Genomic DNA, 22746 nt, shown 5'->3' on the forward strand with positions numbered 1-22746 from the left:
GTTTATCTACTTTTAGTGGCAGATTCATCTCTTTCAAGGTTTTTGCGTGAGTTAATGAGTATTTTGAAATGAGTCATATATGGCCTTCAAGTTAAAAGCTTCAAGGGTTTTAGCAATGATCGTTTTTTTGGTTAGTTTGTTTGATTCTTTTAGTTTCTCAACTTTTGAGATTTTGTCTTGTTGGCTGGGATTGTTCAATTGATCTGCTGGTCAGATTCATTAGGTCTGTCTTTCATTCAAGTACTTGGATTGTATCTCAGGACTTGTCCTGCTATGTTTTTTGTTTCGTCGTCTGACGCTCCTTTTTCGTTTTACATTTGTTCACACAGCAAAGCTGAAAAAGTGAAATTTTCTGAATGACTTCTTCCTCTCTTTAAAGGCATTTGCACGCGTGACGTCATTTATCACTCGCTTTAGCAAAAGTTTTTAGGTTATTTGCGTGATTAGATTTTGATCATACGTGACTTACCTCACACAATAAAATGACTTTTGCACGTTAAAACTTAAGTTTAATTTGAATTTGTTTAATGTCAAAGGAACTCATATGTGCAGTAAAGGTCCCTAATAAGAGGCTTCTGTGGAATGAATTTTAACAAGCTTTATTAATTTATCGCTGAATGATTTTTAGCCTAGTTTTTTTGAGCGGCGACGATTTTTTTTCAATTTAGATCTGTATCTGTTTCTATCTCTATTAAATGGCACGTAGGTCTATTCTTTCGCAGCTATTCCGGCAATCTGCCAGCTATGTTTTCGGATTTAACATTTTTCGGCTTTCTCTTGTCAATGAGAATTCAAATTAAGAGTTATGATTTTAGGCACGCTGGAAATATAGAATGAGCGAAAAATTGAGAAGGTCTGGGGGTTTATTTTATTTCAAATTAGGATTTAAATGGGTCGAGAAATTGGTGTCTGAACAATTTTTTGTTTTCGAAGGATTTTTGTACCTGTGTCAGTTTTTTTTCTAATCTCAGTTTTTTTTCTCTTGAACGCTATGGAGTTTAGACATATGCGATCTATTTGCGCTGATCTATAATTGCTTGAGCTGCTCAACAGGTAGCTAATGCGTTAATGACTTTAACACTAATTGGTGATAAAAATATTAGTGAGTTTTTTATTTTTGTTGTTGTTCGTTCTTTTGTCTTGTTATTTTTGCCGTCTCTTCGCTTAATTTATTAAAGACCGTTCTAATGGTTGCTGTTGAGGCAGAAATGATTTTTGCTGATGGTTCCATTTTAAAGGTAGTGATTTGCATGACTTTCAGACACTATATTTTATCAAAAATTTCTTTAATTTCGTGGATATTTTGCATAATGACAAATCCGATAAAACAGTGCTTGAACAAAAGTTGGCCTCCTTGATTACTATTACATTGATTGTTTTCCATTTGTTTCCAATTTTTGAGCGGAATTTTTTCTAAATGTTTTTGCGTTCAATTTATCGCCCATTCTGGTTAAAATTTCTTATTTTTTTTAACCCAAAGGATTTCGATTAAGAGTGCTGTTTTTCTTTTGTTTTTCCGGATTTAACATTTTTGGCTTCCTCTTGTCAATGAGAATTCAAGTTAAGAGTTATAATTTTAGGCACGCTGGAAGTATAGAAGGAGCGAAAAATTGAGAAGGTCTGTGGGTTTATTTTATTCCAAATTAGGATTTAAGTGGGTCGAGATATTGGTGTTTGAACAATTTTTTGTTTTTGAAGAATTTTTGTTCCTGCGTCAGTTTGGCTTCTAATCTCAGTGTCTTTCTCTTGAGCGCTATGAAGTTTAGACATGTATGATATATTTGCGCTTATCTACAATTGCTTCAGCCGCGCAACAGGTAGCTAATGCTTTTATGACTTCAACACTAATTGGTGATAAAAAATAGTAGTATTAGTGAGTTTTTTGTTGTTGTTCGTTTTTTTTTGTCCTCTTGTTATTTTTGCCGTCCCTTCGCTTAATATATTAAAGACCGTTCTCATGTTTGCTATTGAGGCATAAATGATTTTTGCTAATGGTTCCATTTCATAGGTAGTGGTTTGCTATTTTAAGACTTTCAGACACTATTTTTCTCTAAATTTTGCTATTTTTTAGTTTCGTTGGTATTTTGTATAATGGGAAATCTATGGTTGATAATGGGGATTAAGTTTAACGAATTAATTGTTTCTAATGCTCTCTATGACGTTGACTATAACGTCTTTGTTGTCTTAATCTTAATTGTCTTATCTCTTGATTACCTCTTGATCTCATTAAAGACAGTTCTCATTGGTTGCAGAGGCTGTTCAATTTAACCGCATTGTTTATAGCTATTGTTCTCTGTGAGTTATGTTCTGTTCTTTTTCAAATATATTTTATCGATTTTTAAATTTTTCTAGTGTTGTTTGTACTTAATGATGACTGATCACTTAATATCATTATTGACAGGTCTCAACTGCTAATGGGGGTTTTAGTTGATCAAACTAATTGTTTAAATCATATGGCATTGTTTTTTGTGAGTCTTACACTATTCATTTTACACACTTAGTCTCAATAATGACAGGTTTAATTGGTTGCTAATGACGCCTATTTGAATCTAAGTTGGTTGAGTTCTTGACAATTGGTTTCTTGATTATGAGTTCTTTCCAAAAAAAATTTTGAATCTTGTATGTTTGTTGTTTTTCTTGCGGTGGATTTATTGCTTAGTCTTATTGGAAGAATCAATAACCATTCTCATTAGAATTCTACTGCAGCGTAATCTGGTCAATGCAGGGTTTGCTTTATTAGCTGACTTTTGGATAGTATGAGATGCCTTTCAAAACAAAATTAGATGAAATTGGATATTGCCTTTTGTGCTTTTATCAGCCATTAAAGCTGCTCAATGATGTATGATGTTGATTGTTATGTGGGTTTTTTTACTTTGAAGCCAATGTCTTTCAAATGTTTTTCTTTGCACATTTATTCAGTATTTGCTTTTTTTGTCACTCATTTGCTATTTGCCTTTGTCTGTGATTGATTCATAAATAGCTGTTTTATTAGGTACCTATTAAAAGGGTGTGTTGTGTCCAAATTTTCATAATCTGCCTTTAGATCTTGGAAAAATAAGTTTCAATTTTCTTGAGATTTATAAATTTGCGCATTTATGTTTTTGCATTGTAGATAATGGGTTATGTATGCTTTGTTAACTGTCTTAGATTGTTCTTGATTGTTCAATTCGATTCGTTGGGAGGACTGCTTTGTTTTTGTTTTTCGTCCTCAAGATTTTTTATTTGCATGAAGAAGTTCTAATTCGCACATAACTTACCTCGCCCTCAAAATGACTTCCTTTCTGTCAAATTGATTTTTTGCTGCTAGTTTCGTTTGAAGCAGATAGTTCAGCGGAGTGTAGGTCACTCTAAATAAGTACAAATTGGTTAACATATTGATATTAAAAGTTTCTTTAGGATAAGGTTAACATAATGATATTTGAAGTTTCTTTGTGAATGGTTCTTTAATTCGGCTCTGACTGAAATCAAGTTTTTTTCTAGTCGATATTGGGAAATGTGTATTTTCTAAAGTCTGTTCACAATTTTTGATGATATTTGAAGTCAGTTTGGTTGCGATTTTTGTCACGAGCAATTATGAAATTGAGTGAAAAAGCGAGTGATTTTGCGGCGTGAAATTCTTAGATCCAGTTTTTCATTAGAGTAAGAAACCGATGTATGAATACAAATTCGGTTGCTGGATATTGATTTTTTTTGTTCATGTACGGCAGTTTGACTTCCTTTTTTACTGTTTGTTTTCAAGTTTTTTATTCGGGGTTTATTTTCTAAGTGTTTTTCTAAATCAATTCCTAGTCACTTCTAGGTCCAGTTTTTTGCTTAATCCATAAAATTTCATTTGAATTGTTGTGCAGGACAGGAATTATCCTGCTATATAATTTTCAATGCTTTTTTTTGTTTCCACCCATTGATCGCGTGCCAAGTCTAAAGCGACTTACTAATCTCTACTACTAGAGTTCTTAGGTCAACCGTGTGATAAATCGCTACGCTCTAAGTATGCGATTCAACCAAACTGCTGTCGAGACTTAAATTCATATGAAGGGCAATTTATATAATACGATGATATTAAGAGAACGAAAATTCTTGTTTTCTCTGAATTCGTATTGACACCTTATTCCTTCTTTTTTATATACTACAATTCTGTGGATCTTCAAAACTGTATTTTATTTGCACGTATCACTTGAAAAGTACGGACGATTGGTTCGAAGCTGGAATAGAATAAACCAGATTAATTTGGTAGAAATAGTATGGATTGAATATTTCAACTATTCAAGTCATAATCAAGTTACCCTGGCATTTCTTCTGTTTCTTTGGTTCTTAAATGATAATGTCTGCTACCATTGCTGCTTTGGCGATGAACTTAATTTTATTCTAATTGAAAAGGGACCGGGAAATTAGACAGGGAAAGTGAAAATATACAGTCTTCTCTCCGTACATGGGTTGGTATTGTGGGTTTACATGGATCATGATTTTAGGCAAGGACGCTTTGACTAATCAACAGAGCGTAAGTGACACAAGAAATACATAAATGTGTGTCGTCTGTGTATTGTGCCTGTAATCAGCGCCTACCGTTATCAAACAAGGGAAAGCAAATAGCCCAAAAGCAAATAGTCAAATGATTGTAGCCATTGTCAGATTAAAGTATGGTTACAATGACTGTTATCATGCACTATTTATGATAGCCATATAATTAGGGTGAAAATTGGAGTGTGGACATTTTCCCCATTGCCAAAAATACCAAGTTGAAATACCTGTTAAACTACCCAGTTTTTTATGCTAAAATGTTATGAATTTGATAATCCAATTTGTGGTAATATTAATTTTAATGGCTATTCCCACATCTGTGGATACTTAAAATATTATTAATTCGGACATGCGCATTAGTTTGTCACATATGGTTATGAAAACGAAAAAAATGTTCCCGGGTGGGGGGGGGGGGTTGGGTTGGAGGAAACAATTCCTGTAAAAAACCTATAGAATGGCAGGAGCTCTTTTCTTCCACCTCCCGTTCAATGTTTTTGTATCGTTCATTAAAACTTTGAGCACATGGGTGGGTATTTTGTCTTTGACATCGGGTAAAGTGTCATAAAATCTTGCAAATTGTTAGTTTGTTCAAAACTGTAGATGTTAAAAAAGGTTTTAATTTAGTTTATTTAGAAATATAAAGCTTCCTTTATTTTTTGTGGGTGATAGAGAACAGCGGATATTCATTAGTTACTGTGTGCCCTGGATTGTTTATGTTGTCCAAATTTTGCTTGCTTGCTTTGATCCAAAAGTTTGCTTTGAAGCGACCAGTTTGCCTAAAAAGCTCTCAAGATGGGAATTTGGGTATTTTTTCTTCTAAGCCATAAAAAGTGGAATTTGGGAACTTAAGCCCCACCTCCCATATGACACGGGGGTACAATAATGAAAAAGTTTGTGACTTTTTACTCATAACTTCTTTTGAAAAATATTCTTTAATTGTTCTCCGGAGAAAACATTGGGTAATTTTGGAAATGAACCCTAGTAGAATTTGGTACGAATTTGTTTTTCAGAGCTATTAAAAAACAGATGAACGCCTGCAAACTGTGTCTGTTGTCTTTTCAAAGCAAAATTGTTCGTCATTGTAAAAGCGACTGTCCTTAAGCGTTCAGCTTAGAATGATTACAGAATTGTAAAGTTGTCAGTTTATCAACGCCTGTTTTTGTGTTGCAGTACCCCCCCCCCCTCCCCCTCCTCCCCTCCCGCTCGTTCGTCGCACCCCCGCCGAACATTCGTCTGCTCTATTTAGTTCTTATTATAGCTCTCAATTTAGTACTGTATCTTCCGTACATGGATTGGCGTCTGTTGTTTGCTACAGGAATGTGATGGAATAATATACATGCATCTATCTATCTATCTATATCTAGATAGTATCGCAATAACAAGACCAGAAAGTGTGTTGTTTATTATACGAAGCATGGTTAAGTCAGCCACATTCATACACATAAAAGGTGTAAACATGTATAATCAATCATTTCTATGCGATGTTTGAACGGCATTTGAAGTGATAAAACAGTACAAATCACAATTTGTTCGCTTGTGAGAAAGTAATCAGACCCAATTTGAAAGCCATGTTTACCAACCAAATGAACGCAGGGTGATGTTTGTGTGTGAAATAGTTCTATTTCATACCTCAATCCGGGTGCAAGGGTGTGACATTTGCTATTACTACTGATAAAATTGAACGCGACGAATCGGTACATTTCTGTATCGATTTAATGAGCTCAGTTATGGAGTGTTTGGTGAAGATATATTTAGCGAAATTATCGAATGCCTCTGATTATACGCTTATGAAGTGATCTCGGATAGCTAAGCATGCTGATTGCGAATTTAGTGTGTAGTCATGAAGTCTGTTTACATGTGTGAACGCCATGACCCCCCCCCCCCCCAGACCTTGAGTTAGGGCTATACTGTGGTTAATTGCTTTTAAAATCGGAGCATCGTAAAGATAGCGTTTCTGAAAGTTTTTTAAAAAACGCGTGAGGAAAAGAAGCGTCTATGCTGTTCGACTTCTGTCAATGGATGTTTGTAACAACAATCTGAGAATAAATGGTAATGTAAAATTTCATTTTTTTCATGTAAAATTGATGCTATTGTTTTGGCGGCCATTTTATGATAATAAAGAGTAAACACCGAATTGTCCAACTCGTATTACAAAAAGGGGCAGTTTTCGGCAGTATTGGTATAATATGAAGCAACATTTTTTGTCAATGGTAGGGAAGATTTGGCCTCTTTGAAAGAGACTAAGAAAAACACCCTCAATTTCTTTAGCTTAAAGACATTTTCGATCGAATTTAGATTCTTGAAAAGTTTTTCTGTAAATATATAATTTTCTCTTCAATTGCTCGAGCGCAGTTTTGCAAAGTTTTTGACAGATTTAACTCACTTTTGTAGCGACTTGTACATCCTTGCTCTTTTATGCGATCTAAATTGTTCTCTCATTCGCAATTTTAAATAGCTCAATGTGTGACAATTTATTGCACTTCAATTCTTGAAAGTGGTTGTAATAACCTCTAATGGGTCATTGGAATCCCATAGTTAACTATGCCCCCTCCCGTCGAACGCGACTGAAAGCTACAATAAGGCTCGCTTGTTCTGTGCGTTGCACAAAATGTTCTCACATTAGCATTTGGAAGCATAAGATATATCAATATATCTGAAATGGTATTGCCGAAACATTTGTTTTAACACCAAAAAAAGGTTTTTATCAAGCTGCTACGAAAAAAGTCAATATAATTAAGCTAGAGCTTGAAAACAAATAACAGAGAAAAATATAGTCGAGTTTTTCAGAGGTACCAAAAGCCTAAGTAGCCTTCAATTTCGACGAAATACTTAGTTGCACTTAACTTATTGATAAATATTATCAATGATTTTACAAATATTACCAACGTTTTTAATGTAAAAACGCGCTTTTACAGTAAAAACGTGTTTGTACTGTTAAAAAAGTAATTTTGTATTCTATTTGCATAATTGGTTGGTTTTGATTTTGTTTCATCATTGTTTGTCCATAAATCATTGTGAAATTGATTCCTGGCTTGCGAATCAAAGATTACTTTTTGAAACGCTCTTATTATAGCTGCGAAGCTGTAAGCTGAGCGTAGCTATATTGCGGTGCTCTTGGTTTTTTTGTTTCGTCGTCTGACGCTCTTTTTTCGTTTTACGTTTGTTCACACAGCAAAGCTGAAAAAGTCAAATTTTCTGAATGACTTCTTCCTCTAACTAACGGCATTTGCGCGCGTGACGTCATTTCTCACTCGCTTTAGCGAAAGTTTTTAGGTTATTTGCGTGATTAGATTTTGATCATACTTGACTTACCTCACTCAATAAAATGACTTCTGCACTTTAAAACTTAAGTTTAAATTGAATTTGTTTGAGGTCAAAGGAACTCATATGTGCAGTAAAGGTCCCTGATAAGAGGCTTCTGTGGAATGAATTTTAACAAGCTTTATTAATTTATCGTTGGATGTTTTTAGCCTAGTTTTTTGAGCGGCGTCGATTTTTTTTCAGTTTAGATCTGTATCTGTTTCTATCTCTATTATATGGCACGCAGGTTTATTCTTTCGCAGCTATTCCGGCAATCTGCCGGCTATGTTTTTTCTCAGGGAAAAGATCATGGACAGAAATATTGGAAAATTTAGCCGTATAACTCATAAAATATTTTATTTCACATGTGCACAGTTTGCATCTTAGACAATCGAAAATGAACCCAAAGTCATCATCGAAAAACAGGATTCAAATCACTTGTCATCATTGCATCGCATCTCATTTCAACATATTCGTAGCCATGAGATTTTGTTTCAGAAAAGCTCAATACTTGGAGCTGCAGCAATTGTTTTGCAATAACTACCTTAATTAATTTACTGAGTTGGCTTACATTATCAGCGAGACAATATTGTCTGATTTATTTCAAGTTGCTCTTAATAACGCTCATTAAATGTTTTTCTGGTTTAACAAAGTGAGTAAATATCATTCAGAACTCAAAATGAACTTAGGCAGTTAGGATTTTTTCGTTCTCGCCTGTGCTTATTCAGTGCTTATTATTTGCACCCCCTAAATCACGTGCGATATTTTGAATAATTTACTATGGAATAACATAGCTGCGTTGTGCTACATAGGCTGCAAAATGTACTGGGGGCAGAAAGGGCAAAAAGTCCGGCAAGGATTTTGCAGCAAAAGTAAATAAAACGAATCAATCTGCACTAAACTGAAAAACAAGTGTTGAACTACAATTCGAGAAAAACCAACAAAGAAACCGCTATTCCTACTATCTGAATTGTTTCTCAAATTTTGATGTTTTTGTTATTGGATTAGGCAAATGAAGTTACAGAATTTGGAAAATGTCAAACTATTTCATACCTCCTGTTGTATTGAAGAGATCTCAATACGAGTCTGTACGCAGATTAAAATTAGCACCCTATTGAATGACACGCCATGAAGCAGTCTGCAAAAAAATCGTTATAATGGCGACCTGAAATGACCAAAAACAGCAAATTCGATTTGGATTTTCAAAACAGGTGGTTTCCCTTTTCTTGAATGGAAAGTAATTTTTGAAACCGTTCAAAAAACTGAAAACAAAGTTAGGCGTAAAGAAGCGCGTACGAGAAATAGTAGTGGCAATGTTGACGAGACGAATTTGAGATTGAAGTAATGAAATAAGACATTCATCTACCTTCACCGCCTGAGGAAGCATCATAAGCAAGTCCATGTTTGATGTATGAGAGCTTTTTAGAGCCATCAATAATTTTTTGGACAGACAAGTTGTTCATTATCAGCGAATTAGTTTTCTGATTAATAGGGATAACAGTATTTTGTAAAATAATTTGGAGTAACAGTAAAAGTAGTCATAGCACTGCACCTCAACGAAAACTCGCACTTTTTCCCCCTCGTACTTAAAAAAGTCATTCGGGCCACAAAGTTCACTTTTAAATTGACCCCAGTCATTAAAATATACAAAGAGTTCTTTCAAAATAGTCTGCAACTAAATTAAATATAATTTATATGAATTGGCGGAAAAGGTTGACTCAGTTCCAGAAGCTACCCTTAACTACTGATATTTGTTGCTGTTTTAAGTATTGACCCAAATATGAAAAGACTTCAAAGGTTTTCTAAATTGTTACCAAAATTTTAAAAAAAACAGTTTGTTATTTTTTATTCACATCAGTATAACCCAAAAAAAGCACTGTGGTGGCTGTGTTTAACTTTTAGCGAATCAATTTCAGGCCTAATGGAGCAGTGAAGTTAGGAGAGCATGACAAGCAAATTTTAATGCTATCTATCGAAGCCAAATTGATTTGTTCCCTTTTGTCATCATGTAGACTTAGTAGCTGTTATTAGTTCGTGATTATCATACATGAAGTGAAGCTCAAACTACCCTAATTCCAGCAGATCATTATTGCTATCTATTTTTGAATTACGAAATCGAATCTATTGCAACAAATTGAGCTCAAGTGTCATTCGAGGTACATTTGGTATGAAAATTTCTGCGAATTTTGCATTATTGTTACCAATTCAGAGAATGTGGGGAATCATACAAGGTATCCCGAACCGAAAACTCAATGTTTGCAGAGAATCTTGGGACATAGTTATCTCATCCAATCAACAGTTCAGAAATTACTAGTAAAGCAGTATAAATAGTTTAAATCAGTAAAAAAAAACTAACCAAAAATCAGTTGAAACTCGATAATTTTGTCCTATTATATTGACATACACTGCGTTTCCAAGAACAATTCTTGAGCAATGAAGTACTTGTTATAGTGTCTTGTTTTTGTAGATCATCTTTGTGATTGTAGTTTAACTATCTATGACTTGTTTTAAAGAGATTTGACTTTGATATTCTCAATTTTTCTTTTGGAGGAGCAAAGTACAGAGTCAGTTTCTCTTGCTGGCTTACACGAAGCCTAGCATAGTTTCGATATTGGTGTTATTTGAGTCCAATTCAGAAATTTGTGCTTTGAATTAACTCAGAATGTTCAAATCTGAGGTAAAGTTTGTTACGGTTTTCCTCGCAGATCATTCAACCAATACAGTTCATTTCTTTTTCATTGAATTTTTTGTGTGACAGCTTTCTCTGCTGCCAAGTTTTTTCAAGTTTACATTCTTAATTAGAGTTTTTCAACGTTGAAGTTTTGCCCATGTATTAAGATTGGGTATAAATTAGAAAAGGTAGCCCCAACAACGCAGTTTACCAAACGCTGTTTATTCTTCTATCAGACAGTAGGTCTACCTATCTTCCATAATCTTGTAATGTAAAATATCACTAGCAGTAAGGGTTACAGAGATATTATCGAAAACTTATAATTTTGAGACTAATTGTTTATTCTAAATTTTGGTTTTTTGCTAAATTGAAGTGAAGCTATTTGTTATTCAGCAAAGCTGAACGATCAGTTACTTGGAATAATCGATTATCGAGTAATGAAACGTAATCTACAGCATAGTGGATAATACAGTTCACAAAGTTAACTGCAAAAATGTTATGTCCGGACAGATTTGAAACTGCTGAGAAACGAACTGGGCGGTGGAAAGTTTTTGTCTTTGATAGGAGAGCAGCCGTTACAAACTTAACGAGTAGTCAGTAATTGCAGGTCTCGCGTCAGTCAATTGTGCATGCTGAAAAAGTGCGTGATTTTGCTAAAAACAATTTTCCATAGTTGTTTCCTGTTCGATTTGAAATAAAATCATGTATTTTTATTTTTCCGTCAGTTGTCTCAATTGATTGGATTTTAATCAAATTTTAGCTAAATTTGATCAAAATTGCGGCTGAAGTTAGACAAAGTTTTTTCAAAAGAGCAAAATTTCTGAAGTTTCTCTTGTAGTAAAATTCTGGACGCAGAGAGCTTTAAATTGATACCAAATATGTTGATCTGGGATGCCCTCAAAAAAGTCAAAAACTGTTTTAAGAAAAATTGAGCCAGCATAAAGTTCTCCGTTTTTTCAAAAAATCTGGGAACAATAAAATGCATCCCACCAGTCGTTCGAGATCTTATATCCCAGGTCTTTAAGTCCAAGGTTGTAATATTTGGAAAGCTAATATTGCAAGTTTTTGGAAACAAATTTTGAGTTATAGTTTTAATTTGCTCCAGAACAAAATTTGAAGCAGTTATTTTAAACGTCTAGGTCTTTTCTCTGCAAAATTTTGTCTCGATTGTTTTACGCTTTTGTTCTAGAACATTCTTTGTCTTCTTTAGTGACTTTTTCACACTGTAGTGCTTCATTTTTGAGTGCTAAGTTTCTCTTGTTCTGAAATAAAGATCATTGGTAAAAGCAATTGTGAGTGAAGGGGAATCAAAGGTATTGTGGCTGAGTGGTTAAGTTTTTAGAGTTCCAATCTTGAAGTTATGGTTCGAAACCCTGTGGAAGCGTTTTGTTATGTCCATAACATTTTGCTCAGCTACACCTCATCTAAGTTGAATTGACCCCTGCCTGTTGTTTGGGAGCAATTAGTCTGGCGTTTGTCGGTTTATGTTTGTTTTAATAAAGGTACTGTGGCCCTGATTTTTTATGACTGGCATGTGCTCTACAAGTTTTTTGAAAGTTGTCGAAAATATATTTTGTTTCTACATTGTCCTTTATTTCGTTTTCATTTCCCTAGGTTTTTGCTATGTGATCGATTTTTGTCGTGTGTTCTGTCAATTAACCTTCTCTTACTGAATGAGAACTAAATGTGCCGAAAGGTGTTTTGCTAGTAGTTGGTTTGGAGCCGCAATTCGTAATGTAATTTTTATCATGTTGTTCATCAGTTTTTGATGTCAGTTACTTTGCCTGTTATTGTTTTAGATTGACAAGCATAGACAATTAGAAGGCTCATTATATTGCTTAGGGCAGTCAAATTTCGAATCCGAGTTGCTTTCGGAAGTCTTCCGGCTATGTTATATTTTTAATAGCCGCTTCCTTTATTCCAGGCGGCTATTATAGCGCTCCTAAATTTTTTTTTTTACTTTTTTTTTTACTTCGTCTAACAGATTTTGGTTTCGTCTTACCCTGACGTCTTGGAATTGACTTTTTCAATGACTTACCTCACTCAAAAAAATGACTTTTGAACTTACTTATGGAACTTTAAATTTTATAAACATTTACTTATTAACGGTCAATAGTGTGCATCTAAGTAGTGCCAAACATATATGCACTAATTCTTGTTTATTGGGGTCTTGAGTTTTCGATTTCGAATATTAATTTTGGGATCTTCTCTGTTTGTGCCCCCCGCCCAGTACGTTATGCGCCCCCAGTAACAGAGCACGTGCCATTACATAGTAAGTCATTATGTAAAAAATATTGCACGTGCATTTGAGGGGTGCAAAAAATATGCGCCCACTAAGCTGAGGTGGCACAACCGTCGAAAGATCCTAATTTTGAAAAGCCCTATTAGGGCTTTCTCCTTATAGAGCTTATGTGTCTCATAAAAATGACAGTCCAAAGCTAACCCAAAAAGTCTAGTGGTCTATTAAAGGACTGGTGGTCGATCTGTCTATCTAATCTCTTTAGTTTTTTTTAATTCATGGAAGGCCCCAAGCGTCTATCGCGGATATTTTCCGGCGATCTGCCGTTTGTTTTTTACTTCTTCGATTGAAAATTTTTTTCACTTTATCTCATTTTACCGCTTTTTCGTTTTTTTTTTTGGGTGACTTCTCTAGGTTAGTCTCATTCTTCGGTCCTTGTGCTCTAAGTGCTTTTAAACAGCAGCTGCTCATTAAAGCAATCTAAAATAAACAGTATTGTTGTCAAATCACGGAATCAAAAATAGAAACGGGATAAACCCATAAATTTCAATTTTATATACCCGATACTTGAAGTTCGTTCTCATAAGTCTTAGTCACCTTCTATATTGCCTATTGGAAGTAGCAGAAGTATGTCTAATAAAATGAAATCAAAATAGTTCGCTATTAAAAAGTTTTATGTTTTTTCATTTTTTTTCTATTCTTTCGATCGCAATCGGGTTTATGGGAATCAATATTGGCTATTTTTGGGCATCCTCCCCCATAATAGTTGAGTAATTTAAATTTTTTCGTTAGATTCCAAATCATAGTGAATTAAAATTCGCTAACGTTTCTGCTCTTCATTGTTGAATACTTAGTGCAGGTGCCGCTAGGTTCTAATATTTTGTCTCAGGTTATGCTTGTTGGGAATATAACTTGAGGTTTGCAAAAAATATTCTAAATTGATTCAGTATGTTTTCCGACAATTTTAAATTTTTCGAAAATGGAATTGTTTGGGTATTGACCTTCTATGCCAGTCGCCTTTTCTATTTGGCGTGCATTGTTGTCTATTACGTTGAAACGCATTTTATTTTCTGTCGGGTTTCAAGAGTTAACAAAAACTTTTTCCTAAAAATAGTAACCCAATTCTAGTGATCATCTAATGAGCCATTATTTGAATATTGCTGTTCAATATTCACATCTCAGTTCCCGAACTTCAATGACCATGTCAATTATACAATACTGCTGCAGTAGGAGTGTATGAACGAAAATCATAATTAAATTAGCTAAACATTTATATTTTGAAATTTCTGAAACCTAAGTACGATCGATGTTCTTAACAATTATTTTAGTCCTGTTGAACTTTTTACGCAATTATTTGCACAACGGATTTTTGGTCTCACTGATGAATTTTTGTCACTTAGCGACCCATGGAACGGGATAATTAGGTAAAGACCGAGGTGATGAAGTAGTGGAGTAGTTTCCTAAGTGCGTCGCTAGTCTATTCGTAAGCAAACACTTCCGGGGGATACACTTTGGTGCCAGAAAGCTAAGTACACCTAAATATTTTTTGGGCGTAAACGTCAAACATCAAATAAAACGTCATTTTATGTTCAAATGAGATCACTAGCTAGTAACTTGCCATAACGCTTTTGTTAACTGCTCTCGAACGAAGTTTGAAGCAGTTAATGTAAACGTGTTGGTCTTGCAAAATTTTTGCTTCAACGTTTTCACTTTGAGTGACTTTTGCGCCCTTGACTTTTTCGTTTTGCGTGATCTAAATTTCTCTCTTATTCACAAGTGGCAGCAGTTGAGCTCAAGTGGCAGCAGTTCACTACTAAAAGTCAAGTTAAAATGTGCCGATTTTGGTATAGTTTGTTCACTTCAAAATTTGTTGCATATATGATAACCTGTAATTACATCTTTTGAAGCCCGCACTGAGTAAATTCAATTAAAACCCCCAGATTGAAGCAGGCTGAAATAAATACGAGCGCCCGCTAGTAGTTTGAGAGCAATTCATCGGATGTTATTCAGGGAAGTTCAGTTTTTCAAATTTTTTGTTGACGGTTAGTATAATTTGCATACAAGTTTTATGGCAAAATCTGAGTGTTTTGTTCCAAAATTTTAATTTTCTCAAAAGCCTTTTCATAATCAGTGCTTCAAAATAGGAGTTCAATTTGAGTTCGAGCACTTTTCTGCTTGTTTTGTACCCCAAAACATAAATGATTAATTGCCCGGACTGAAAATTTTTAATTTTTTTTTCAAGAAATCTCATTTTAGTATTTGTCTCAGCGCACTCTGGATCTGTATAAACAAGCTTCAACGATGCTTTCGATTCTTCTAAAACATGCATTTTGTTTTTTTGAAATTTTTTGTTGGTTTGACTATTTTTGAATCTTTTTGAAATTTTTTATTGGTTGGACTATTTTGGTCTTCTATTTTATTTGCTTGCGAACTCTTTGTTCGGTGAACTTCTTATGCATGCTGCGCGTTAGATCTTGATTCTCAGTCTAGTTTTTTGTGTTATTTAGTGTCCGACATTTTGTAGACTCATTTTGGTAAAAAGTAGAAGAACAAAATTGATTAACGATCTCTGTGTAAACGGAGAAACGAAAATGAAATCTTTAAAACTTCAAAATTTCTGGCCTTTTTAGACCTCACAGCAAAGCATGCTTGCTGAGAAGAAATTATTCTTGAAACGCAAAAATCATAATGTACGTAGCTTTTTGGTACTATAGTGTAAGTTCATCCTCCCTGGTATATAAAGAGAAGCATTTTCAATTGAATATCATGTCTTTATCATACATCTTTTTGGTATTGTCTAAAAGATTGATGAAATTGAGTTTGTTTAGTTCGCTTTTTTGCAATTTTAACGTTTGTGATATGCTGAAAGCTACATATACCTAATATTAAAGTGGCCGAAATTTCTGACTTTAAAGACAAGCTGCAAAACAGATTTTTTTCGATTTTTTTGAAGTTTTTTTAATAAGTTATTTCGAAAAGCCTTATAATAATCTAATTGAAAAAGTGAATGTTGTAGTAAATATTTTTTCCTGCATTAAATTTTGAAAAGAAATCCTGGTGACAATTTAACGAAATTGATTTCGCGATTGTACTTGAACTCAACGTGTGAGCAAATAGAATTTGATTCTCTGTACCTATAGAATGTGAACAGTGATTGCTGAAAGTTTGCCTTCAAAATTTTGGTGGTAAATTTGGTTGCGGGTGTTTGGGTAGTTTGAGTGTGTAGAAATAGATTATTCCTGCTTAAAGCTTGGCCTGTCTATTGAAGTATGATTAAGTTATATCTCAAATTTTAAAAAGAGTTTTCTCTTTTGCTTATTATAAAAGAGCAAATGTGTTTCAGACAAAACTTATTCGAGCATGCACCAACAGCTAAACGATGAAAGGCGAGCGATCAACCTTTTGTCGTCCCTTGAGGAACACAACAGTGGAAACAGGCTAACTGCTCTCACACAACCCTGTGGTCCCAGCAGAAAAACATTCTCAACAAATATTTGGGGGAAAACGAGTGGTACTGCTTTTATGAAAATTAATTTGCCCAAATTCGTTGTTTTATTTGAATGGTTTTAATGAAAATAAGCTTATTTAAATGTACATTTGCTTAGAAATTAAACTAAACGAGAGTGCAGTTTGTGTTTATAATAAAATCCAGTGAAAAACAAACGTTCCTTGTCGTTGGACTTTAGCAATCTTTTCCATAGAATTTAATGTGGCATTTTTTGACCGAGGAGATGAAGCTTGTTAAATTTGGAGCTGTTTCAGCAGAATATCATTTAGATATAGAATTTATCAATGTTTTGGAATAAAGAAATTGGTGTAAATTATTACCATTATTATTATTATGTCATTATAATAACGTGTTAGCGTGCTCTAACTGGTGGCGAAATCTATTTATACAGGTTTACATGGTATCTTTCTGCAATCATAACTCTGATATACCTAGCAACTGTAACAGACATGCCACTTGCGGACAATCTACTCTGTAACGTCGATAAAATAGTTTAATAAAAATCTTTCTAGTTCAGTCGAAGATCGAGTTCATAGCCTTATTGATATTTAGTATAGAAATATAAACAAGAGCAATTATTAGCTGGAAGCTGGAACTGTTTTTAAGTTTGTTAGGAACTGCAACGCGACAACTTTTGTAACCAAAATAGCATTTACAGAAATTTGATTGATTTCTTTGTACGTTTTTTTTATATTCGTTCTTATACCCCCCCCCCCCCCCCCCTATAATTCTGAACTCTGCTATCCTTTTGTGCTGATTCCGAACTGTTGTGGTTTGCATTTCAACACAAACGTGATGGCTGTCATCTGAAGGGTAAAAGGGGAAGGGGTCAGGGATGAGGTTGTCCGCAAGAAGTGTGAACAAACAATTTTGTAACTCAATGCCCACATGCTCTGAAGTTCATAATAAGGATTGAATGGTCATCTGTAATAGATAAAAACAGCACAAAGCATTCTATTTTATGTTTGGGTGTAATTTGATTGGTTAAGTAACTGTTACTGCCGGTGGTGTATTCAACGGGGCCAGAGTATTAGCCGACATACAAATTAGAGGACATGCCATTTGGCCGACATTCCATCCGGTAGAGGTTAAAGTGACAGAAATGAGACGATCATTGTGCTTTAGTAGTGTTATCAGAAATGTCGACTTAGTTTGGGTCGTAATAATATGTTCGGTTGCTATATATTTCTATCAAGTCCCACGGGCCGTTGTGGCATGGCCAAATTAGCTAGTATTCATAGCCAAATGTTTAGAGGGACGCTAGGTCACCCGCGTAACGTCAGTGTAAACTAAATGAAGTTTTCAAATGGTTAAAGTTGCTTAACTTGTCGATTAATTTGTATGTCGGCCAATTGACAGGCCACGGTATTAATCAGCTGCAATCTCACATTTTAAGTTAGTCGACCTACATTCCTTACTCGCCGTGCCCTAATTTTATATTTATTCTGTTCAATCGTGAATTCGCAAATTTATTCCAAAGGTTGCCTAAATTTGGGAACCAATGATACATCCAACAATCAAGCAGGTCTTTCTCGAGGTCATTCCTCGATGCACACCTTTGTGTGATCTGTTTTCTTGATCTTTTAAACAAAAATTTTCGAAACTCGCAATTTTGCGATTATTAAATTTTCAAAACGTTAAAATGTAGACTTTACTATTTTTGAGAGGTGGTCCGCCTAAATTGTCAAAGTAGCTGAACATTTCGAGTGATTGTTCACATACTGTTACTATCTATTGTTGCAGTAACCTTTTCATTGGCATAATTTTGAAAAAGGTAGAGAAAATTGTAACCTCGCCCTACCTACTTTGATCGCCCGCATTAATAACCTACCTAAATGAGACGCCTATGAATTCTAACCTATCAGCCGAGTTGGAGGGCTCGCACTAGTTAAGTTTATAGAAGGTTAAATTAAAAGTGTATCGGAATTATTTAAAAGTGTATCCCTTTCAATTAAAAGTGAATCGGAAATAAATACTTGATCATTTCAACATCTGCCACTTTTACTCGTATATTGTTACATTTGCGAATACGAGAGCTGAAGGGAAAACAAATAGTTTTGTCTCTTGGTATTTAGTTAACTGTTAAAGATAAATGCAAATTTAAATTAATAAGTTTATGTTAAACAGCATCAAATATGAACCAAGAACGCAGGAATACAGTTAATCAAAAAAGTTCTGAAAAGTTGGATGCTCATTTTATGAGGGAGCATTACTGGTTAAAATAAATTAGCGGTCAAAATTCTAGTGTATTGAGATTAAGAATTATCAATATAAGTTTCAATACTTTGACAAGTCGTAGTGAAGTAAGTTTTTATGATTTTTTGGTGATCGACAAGGTCACAGAAAGTTTACGAATATTTGGCGTTTACTGAAAGGTTATAAGACATCCAGTTGCGATGCAAGACATCGTGCCGCGAAAAAAATGGTAATTTGAAGGTAAAAATACTCAGTTTCTTAAATATAAGTTAACAAGTAAGTTTAACGGATAATTTTCCTCGCTGCCAGAAGAAGGAATTAAAACTACGCTGAACATTGACAACCACAGCATGTTTTTTTGAGGCCCTGAGTACTCGAAGTGATGAGGGGAGGGCGTGGAGATGATGTTTCAGGTTTTTTTTTACTTTTAATTGGAGTTCGGTGATTCGCTGCTCTATTTGTTGCGAGCGTCGTCGCCCTTGAGAGAAAATCTTGTTTTACTTGATAGGAAACTGTATCAATCTGAAGAACGAGATTTGGTGTATTATCATCAGACGGGACCTGTATCGGTTGTCCTTGTAGTGCGTGATTAGTCAGTAGATAAGACTTCTTTTCTGAATATTTTTGACCTAGAAAGTTCTTGATTAAGAACTTGTCACAAAATGTAAGTTAAGGATATATCTCAGAGTTGGATTTCAGAGTTTAGATTCCTATTGTGTAGAGATAATGATGACGACAGTGTTACTAATACTAGTTTGGTATTCGTAAGGAAATGTACTTTTTTCAGAGCATGATTGTTTTCTCAGTTCCAGTTTGCGTGCTTAAAATGGTTATTCAAAACTACGTTGTAATTTGTTCATCTGATATTATGGACTTCGTTCAAAAGTTTGTGCTTCATGCACTATAAGATAACTCTCAATCTTATAGCACTAATTTATTATGCTTGTGTTATTGATTGTGTTCGCACTTCCGCTACATCCCACCCGGTACATGTTTTAATTTAAAACTTCAAGTTTTACAAGAACTAGTATATTTTTAGCTTAATTGTACAGTAATTAAGCGCTACAGTTTTTCAGTCTGAACACTTCGTTGAATTTTATTGTTGCTTATTTTTCGTGATAATTTGTCAAGAACAAATGACGTAGTGCAGAGCAGTATAGAATAGTTGTACAAAATATTTAATATTTTTGGTTGGCTGTTTCTTGGGCCCTTTGTGTGTTTTCCATAATAGTTTTTACTGATAATACATAGGAAGTTTAATGGGGATGATCGTGTAGATCGTAGGTCTAGATGAGGAATATACCCATGAGTGCTTCAGATACCTATAAATGTTAATTCGTTTGTCTATAATGACAAGCAAAATAGAAACAAATTGAAACAATGGCTAAACCCACAATAGGAATTAATGCTGCAGAAATAATTCCCAAAATAAAGAGTTCAGTTTCGTAGTTCATCTTTATTCAATGCAGCTTTTAAGGGTACTTTTCTCGTAAAAAGCTATGAAACTGTAGTTTAAAGAATTAGTTAGTTTATCCTCAGCATTCTGAATAAGTTTTAAGATATGAGCGATTCTAATTTCGGTAATTATCTCAACGTAGATAGTAATTTCATTCCGTTTAAAATCTTCAGGAAATAAAATAACTTTGCATTATTATTGTAAGTTAGACTTTATGAGAATTTTTGTTACAAATGGTTTTTTGAAGGTATTTATGCGAGCAGAATCATTGCTGTGTAGGGAAACAATAAAATCTAATCCTTTCAATATCAGCAAGTCCTTCGAATTATGTTGTCGTATTCTAAAAATCTTAAACATTAATGACAAGGTTGAATATCATAAGCTGTTTTTATACCGAATGAAGTTCAAGAATTCTTATCCTCAGTTGCCTTAGAAATCGCGGCATGAATAAAGAACTTTGCATTTTTATAACAGCTTAACTTTTTAAATTTAGTCTTTGGAACAATCAAAGAATTACAAAATGAAGACCATAAATTTTAGCGGGTGAGATGAAAACAGAAATTTCATAAATTGGTTTGATGGGATAGTGATAGAAATTTAAGTTTGTAATTTTAATTTTGCCAAGATGCGAAATAAGTTTGTTAATATGAGTAACAGTCGGCAGATGAATCTAAATCACTATTTGTTTGTTTTGGGTGCGGCGAGCAATTTTAATTTTAAATCTTGAATAGTGAAATACGTTTCTTTTTGAAGATTAATGCAGCTAATCAGAATTATTCTAAATCGATCGCATTTGCCTAAAGTCATGTGTGTTGGTAAACTATAGAAAAAGTTCTATATAATTGAATGCTCAATTGATTAGCTAGCCTTACTAGTTGAAATAAGGCAGAGGGCGAATTTCTAAGGCATTGAAGTTTGGCGTTTTTTCATAATGAATAAGTTTCAAAACTTCAAACAAATTTTAGTTCAATGTGGTGGAAATAAACTACAACTACAATCAGGCAAAAGTTGCCTTTAATCGTTTGGTAGGAAACTTTAGAAAAAGTTCTAAATAATTGAATGCTCAATTATTGAGTGAGCATTACTAGTTGAAAAAGGTTAGCGGCCGAAATTCTAAGGAATTGAAATTAAGATTTTCTTCAGTGTGAATAAGTTTCAATACTTTAAACAAATCGTTGAGTTCAATCTGGTGAAATTGAACTACAACTTCAATATAATTGCCGTCTTGTAGAAATCGATTGATTGCTTTGTATTTTAATGTATAATGAAAGCTGGAGCAAAAAATTTGATGCCCACTAGGAAAGTTTTTGAATTCTTTATGATTTGTTATTCAATTAAATCAACAAGGTAACAGAACGTTTTATTATATTTAACGTTTACTGATATGTTGTAGGACATCCAATCGTGGCGCAAAAAATTGTACCACGAGTGACGGAATTGCTTATTTGAAGTTCAAAACAGACTCAGTTTGATAAATACAAGTTAACAAGTAAGTTAAACGAATAACTGTCTTTGCCGCCCGAAGAAGGAATGAAAACTATGCTGAACATTGGCAACCACAACATGTTTTTGAGGCCCTGAGTACTCGACGTGATGAACGGAGGCTTTGGAGTTGATGTTTCAGTTTAATTAATTTGAGTTTCAGTTCGGTGATTCGCTGCTCTATTTGCTGAGAGCGTCGTCGTCTTTCTGAGAGTTTTGCTTTTTTGGGTGGGTAACTATCAATCTGAAGTAAAATTTGCTGTAGTGTTTTCAAACAGTACCTTTATCTTTTGTCCTTGTAGTGTGATTAGTCATAAGGCTTCTTGTGAGTATTTTATGGCTTAGAAAGTTCTTGGTCAAGAACTTAAGTGGTAACTTATTTGTTTGTTGTGGGAAAATAATTGAAACAGAAATTTAAACAATGTCGAACAACACAATAAGAAACTGTGCTGAAAAAAGGATACCCCAAATAAAAAATTCAGCTTGGTATTTCAGCTTTGTTCGAGATGGCCTTTAAGCATACTTTATTTGTAAAAAGCTTTGAAACTAATCTATTATAGAATTAATAGTGTTGATAAATAAGTGATTCTTTTTTCAATTGTCGTCTAGAAGTAAATTGTAATCTCCTTCGTTTTGAATTCTTCAATAAGATAATTCGCATTGAATTTCCGATTTATTCCAGTTAAAGATTTCACAAAAAATTTTGTTACAACGCACTATAAGATAACTCTCAATCATTTAGCACTAATTTACTATGCTCGTGTTATTGATTGTGTTTGCACTTCCGTACATCCCATTCCGGTACATATGTTTTAATTTAAAAGATCAAGTTTTACAAGAATTATTATTTTAGCTTGATTGTACAGTAATTATGCGCTACAGTTTTTCAGTCTGGACACTTCGTTGAATTTTATCGTTGCTTCTTTTTCGTGAAAATTTGTCATGAACAAATGGCTTAGTGCAGAGTAGTATAGAATAGTTGTACGAAATATGAAATATTTTTGGTTGGCTGTTTCTTGGGCCCTTTGTGTATTTGTATTTCCATAATAGTTGTTACTGATAATACATATAACGTTTAATGGGGATGATCGTGTAGATCGTAGGTCTAGATGAAGAATATACCCATGAGTGCTTCAGATACCTGTAAATGTTAATTCGTTTGTCTATAATGACAAGCAAAATAGAAACAAATTGAAACAATGGCTAAACCCACAATAGGAATTAATGCTGCAGAAATAAATCCCAAAATAAAGAGTTCAGTTTCGTAGTTCATCTTTATTCAAGGCAGCTGTTAAGGGTAATTTTCTCGTAAAAATTTATGAAACAGTAGTTTACAGAATTAGTTAGTTTATCCTCAGCATTCTGAATAATTTTTG

At 34.0% G+C, this 22746-nt stretch overlaps 1 protein-coding gene across 3 annotated transcripts in view; it reads left to right on the forward strand.

Annotated features, from left to right (window-relative positions):
* The window catches only part of LOC142341433 (uncharacterized), a 68699-nt gene extending 52060 nt beyond the window's left edge, over nucleotides 1–16639 (forward strand). For 2 of the 3 annotated variants that reach the window (XM_075392367.1, XM_075392368.1), the window contains one exon: nucleotides 16072–16639. In XM_075392367.1, the coding sequence (XP_075248482.1) occupies nucleotides 16072–16111 (40 nt within the window). In that variant the 3' untranslated portion in view covers nucleotides 16112–16639. Of the gene's footprint in view, nucleotides 1–4469; nucleotides 4499–16071 lie in introns of those variants that run through there. The other variant, XM_075392369.1, reaches the window with a different exon arrangement.
* Nucleotides 16640–22746: the final 6107 nt, after the last annotated feature.

Source organism: Convolutriloba macropyga, chromosome 6, assembly GCF_964194025.1.
Source record: "Convolutriloba macropyga chromosome 6, txConMacr16.3, whole genome shotgun sequence".
Taxonomy (NCBI): domain Eukaryota; kingdom Metazoa; phylum Xenacoelomorpha; order Acoela; family Convolutidae; genus Convolutriloba; species Convolutriloba macropyga.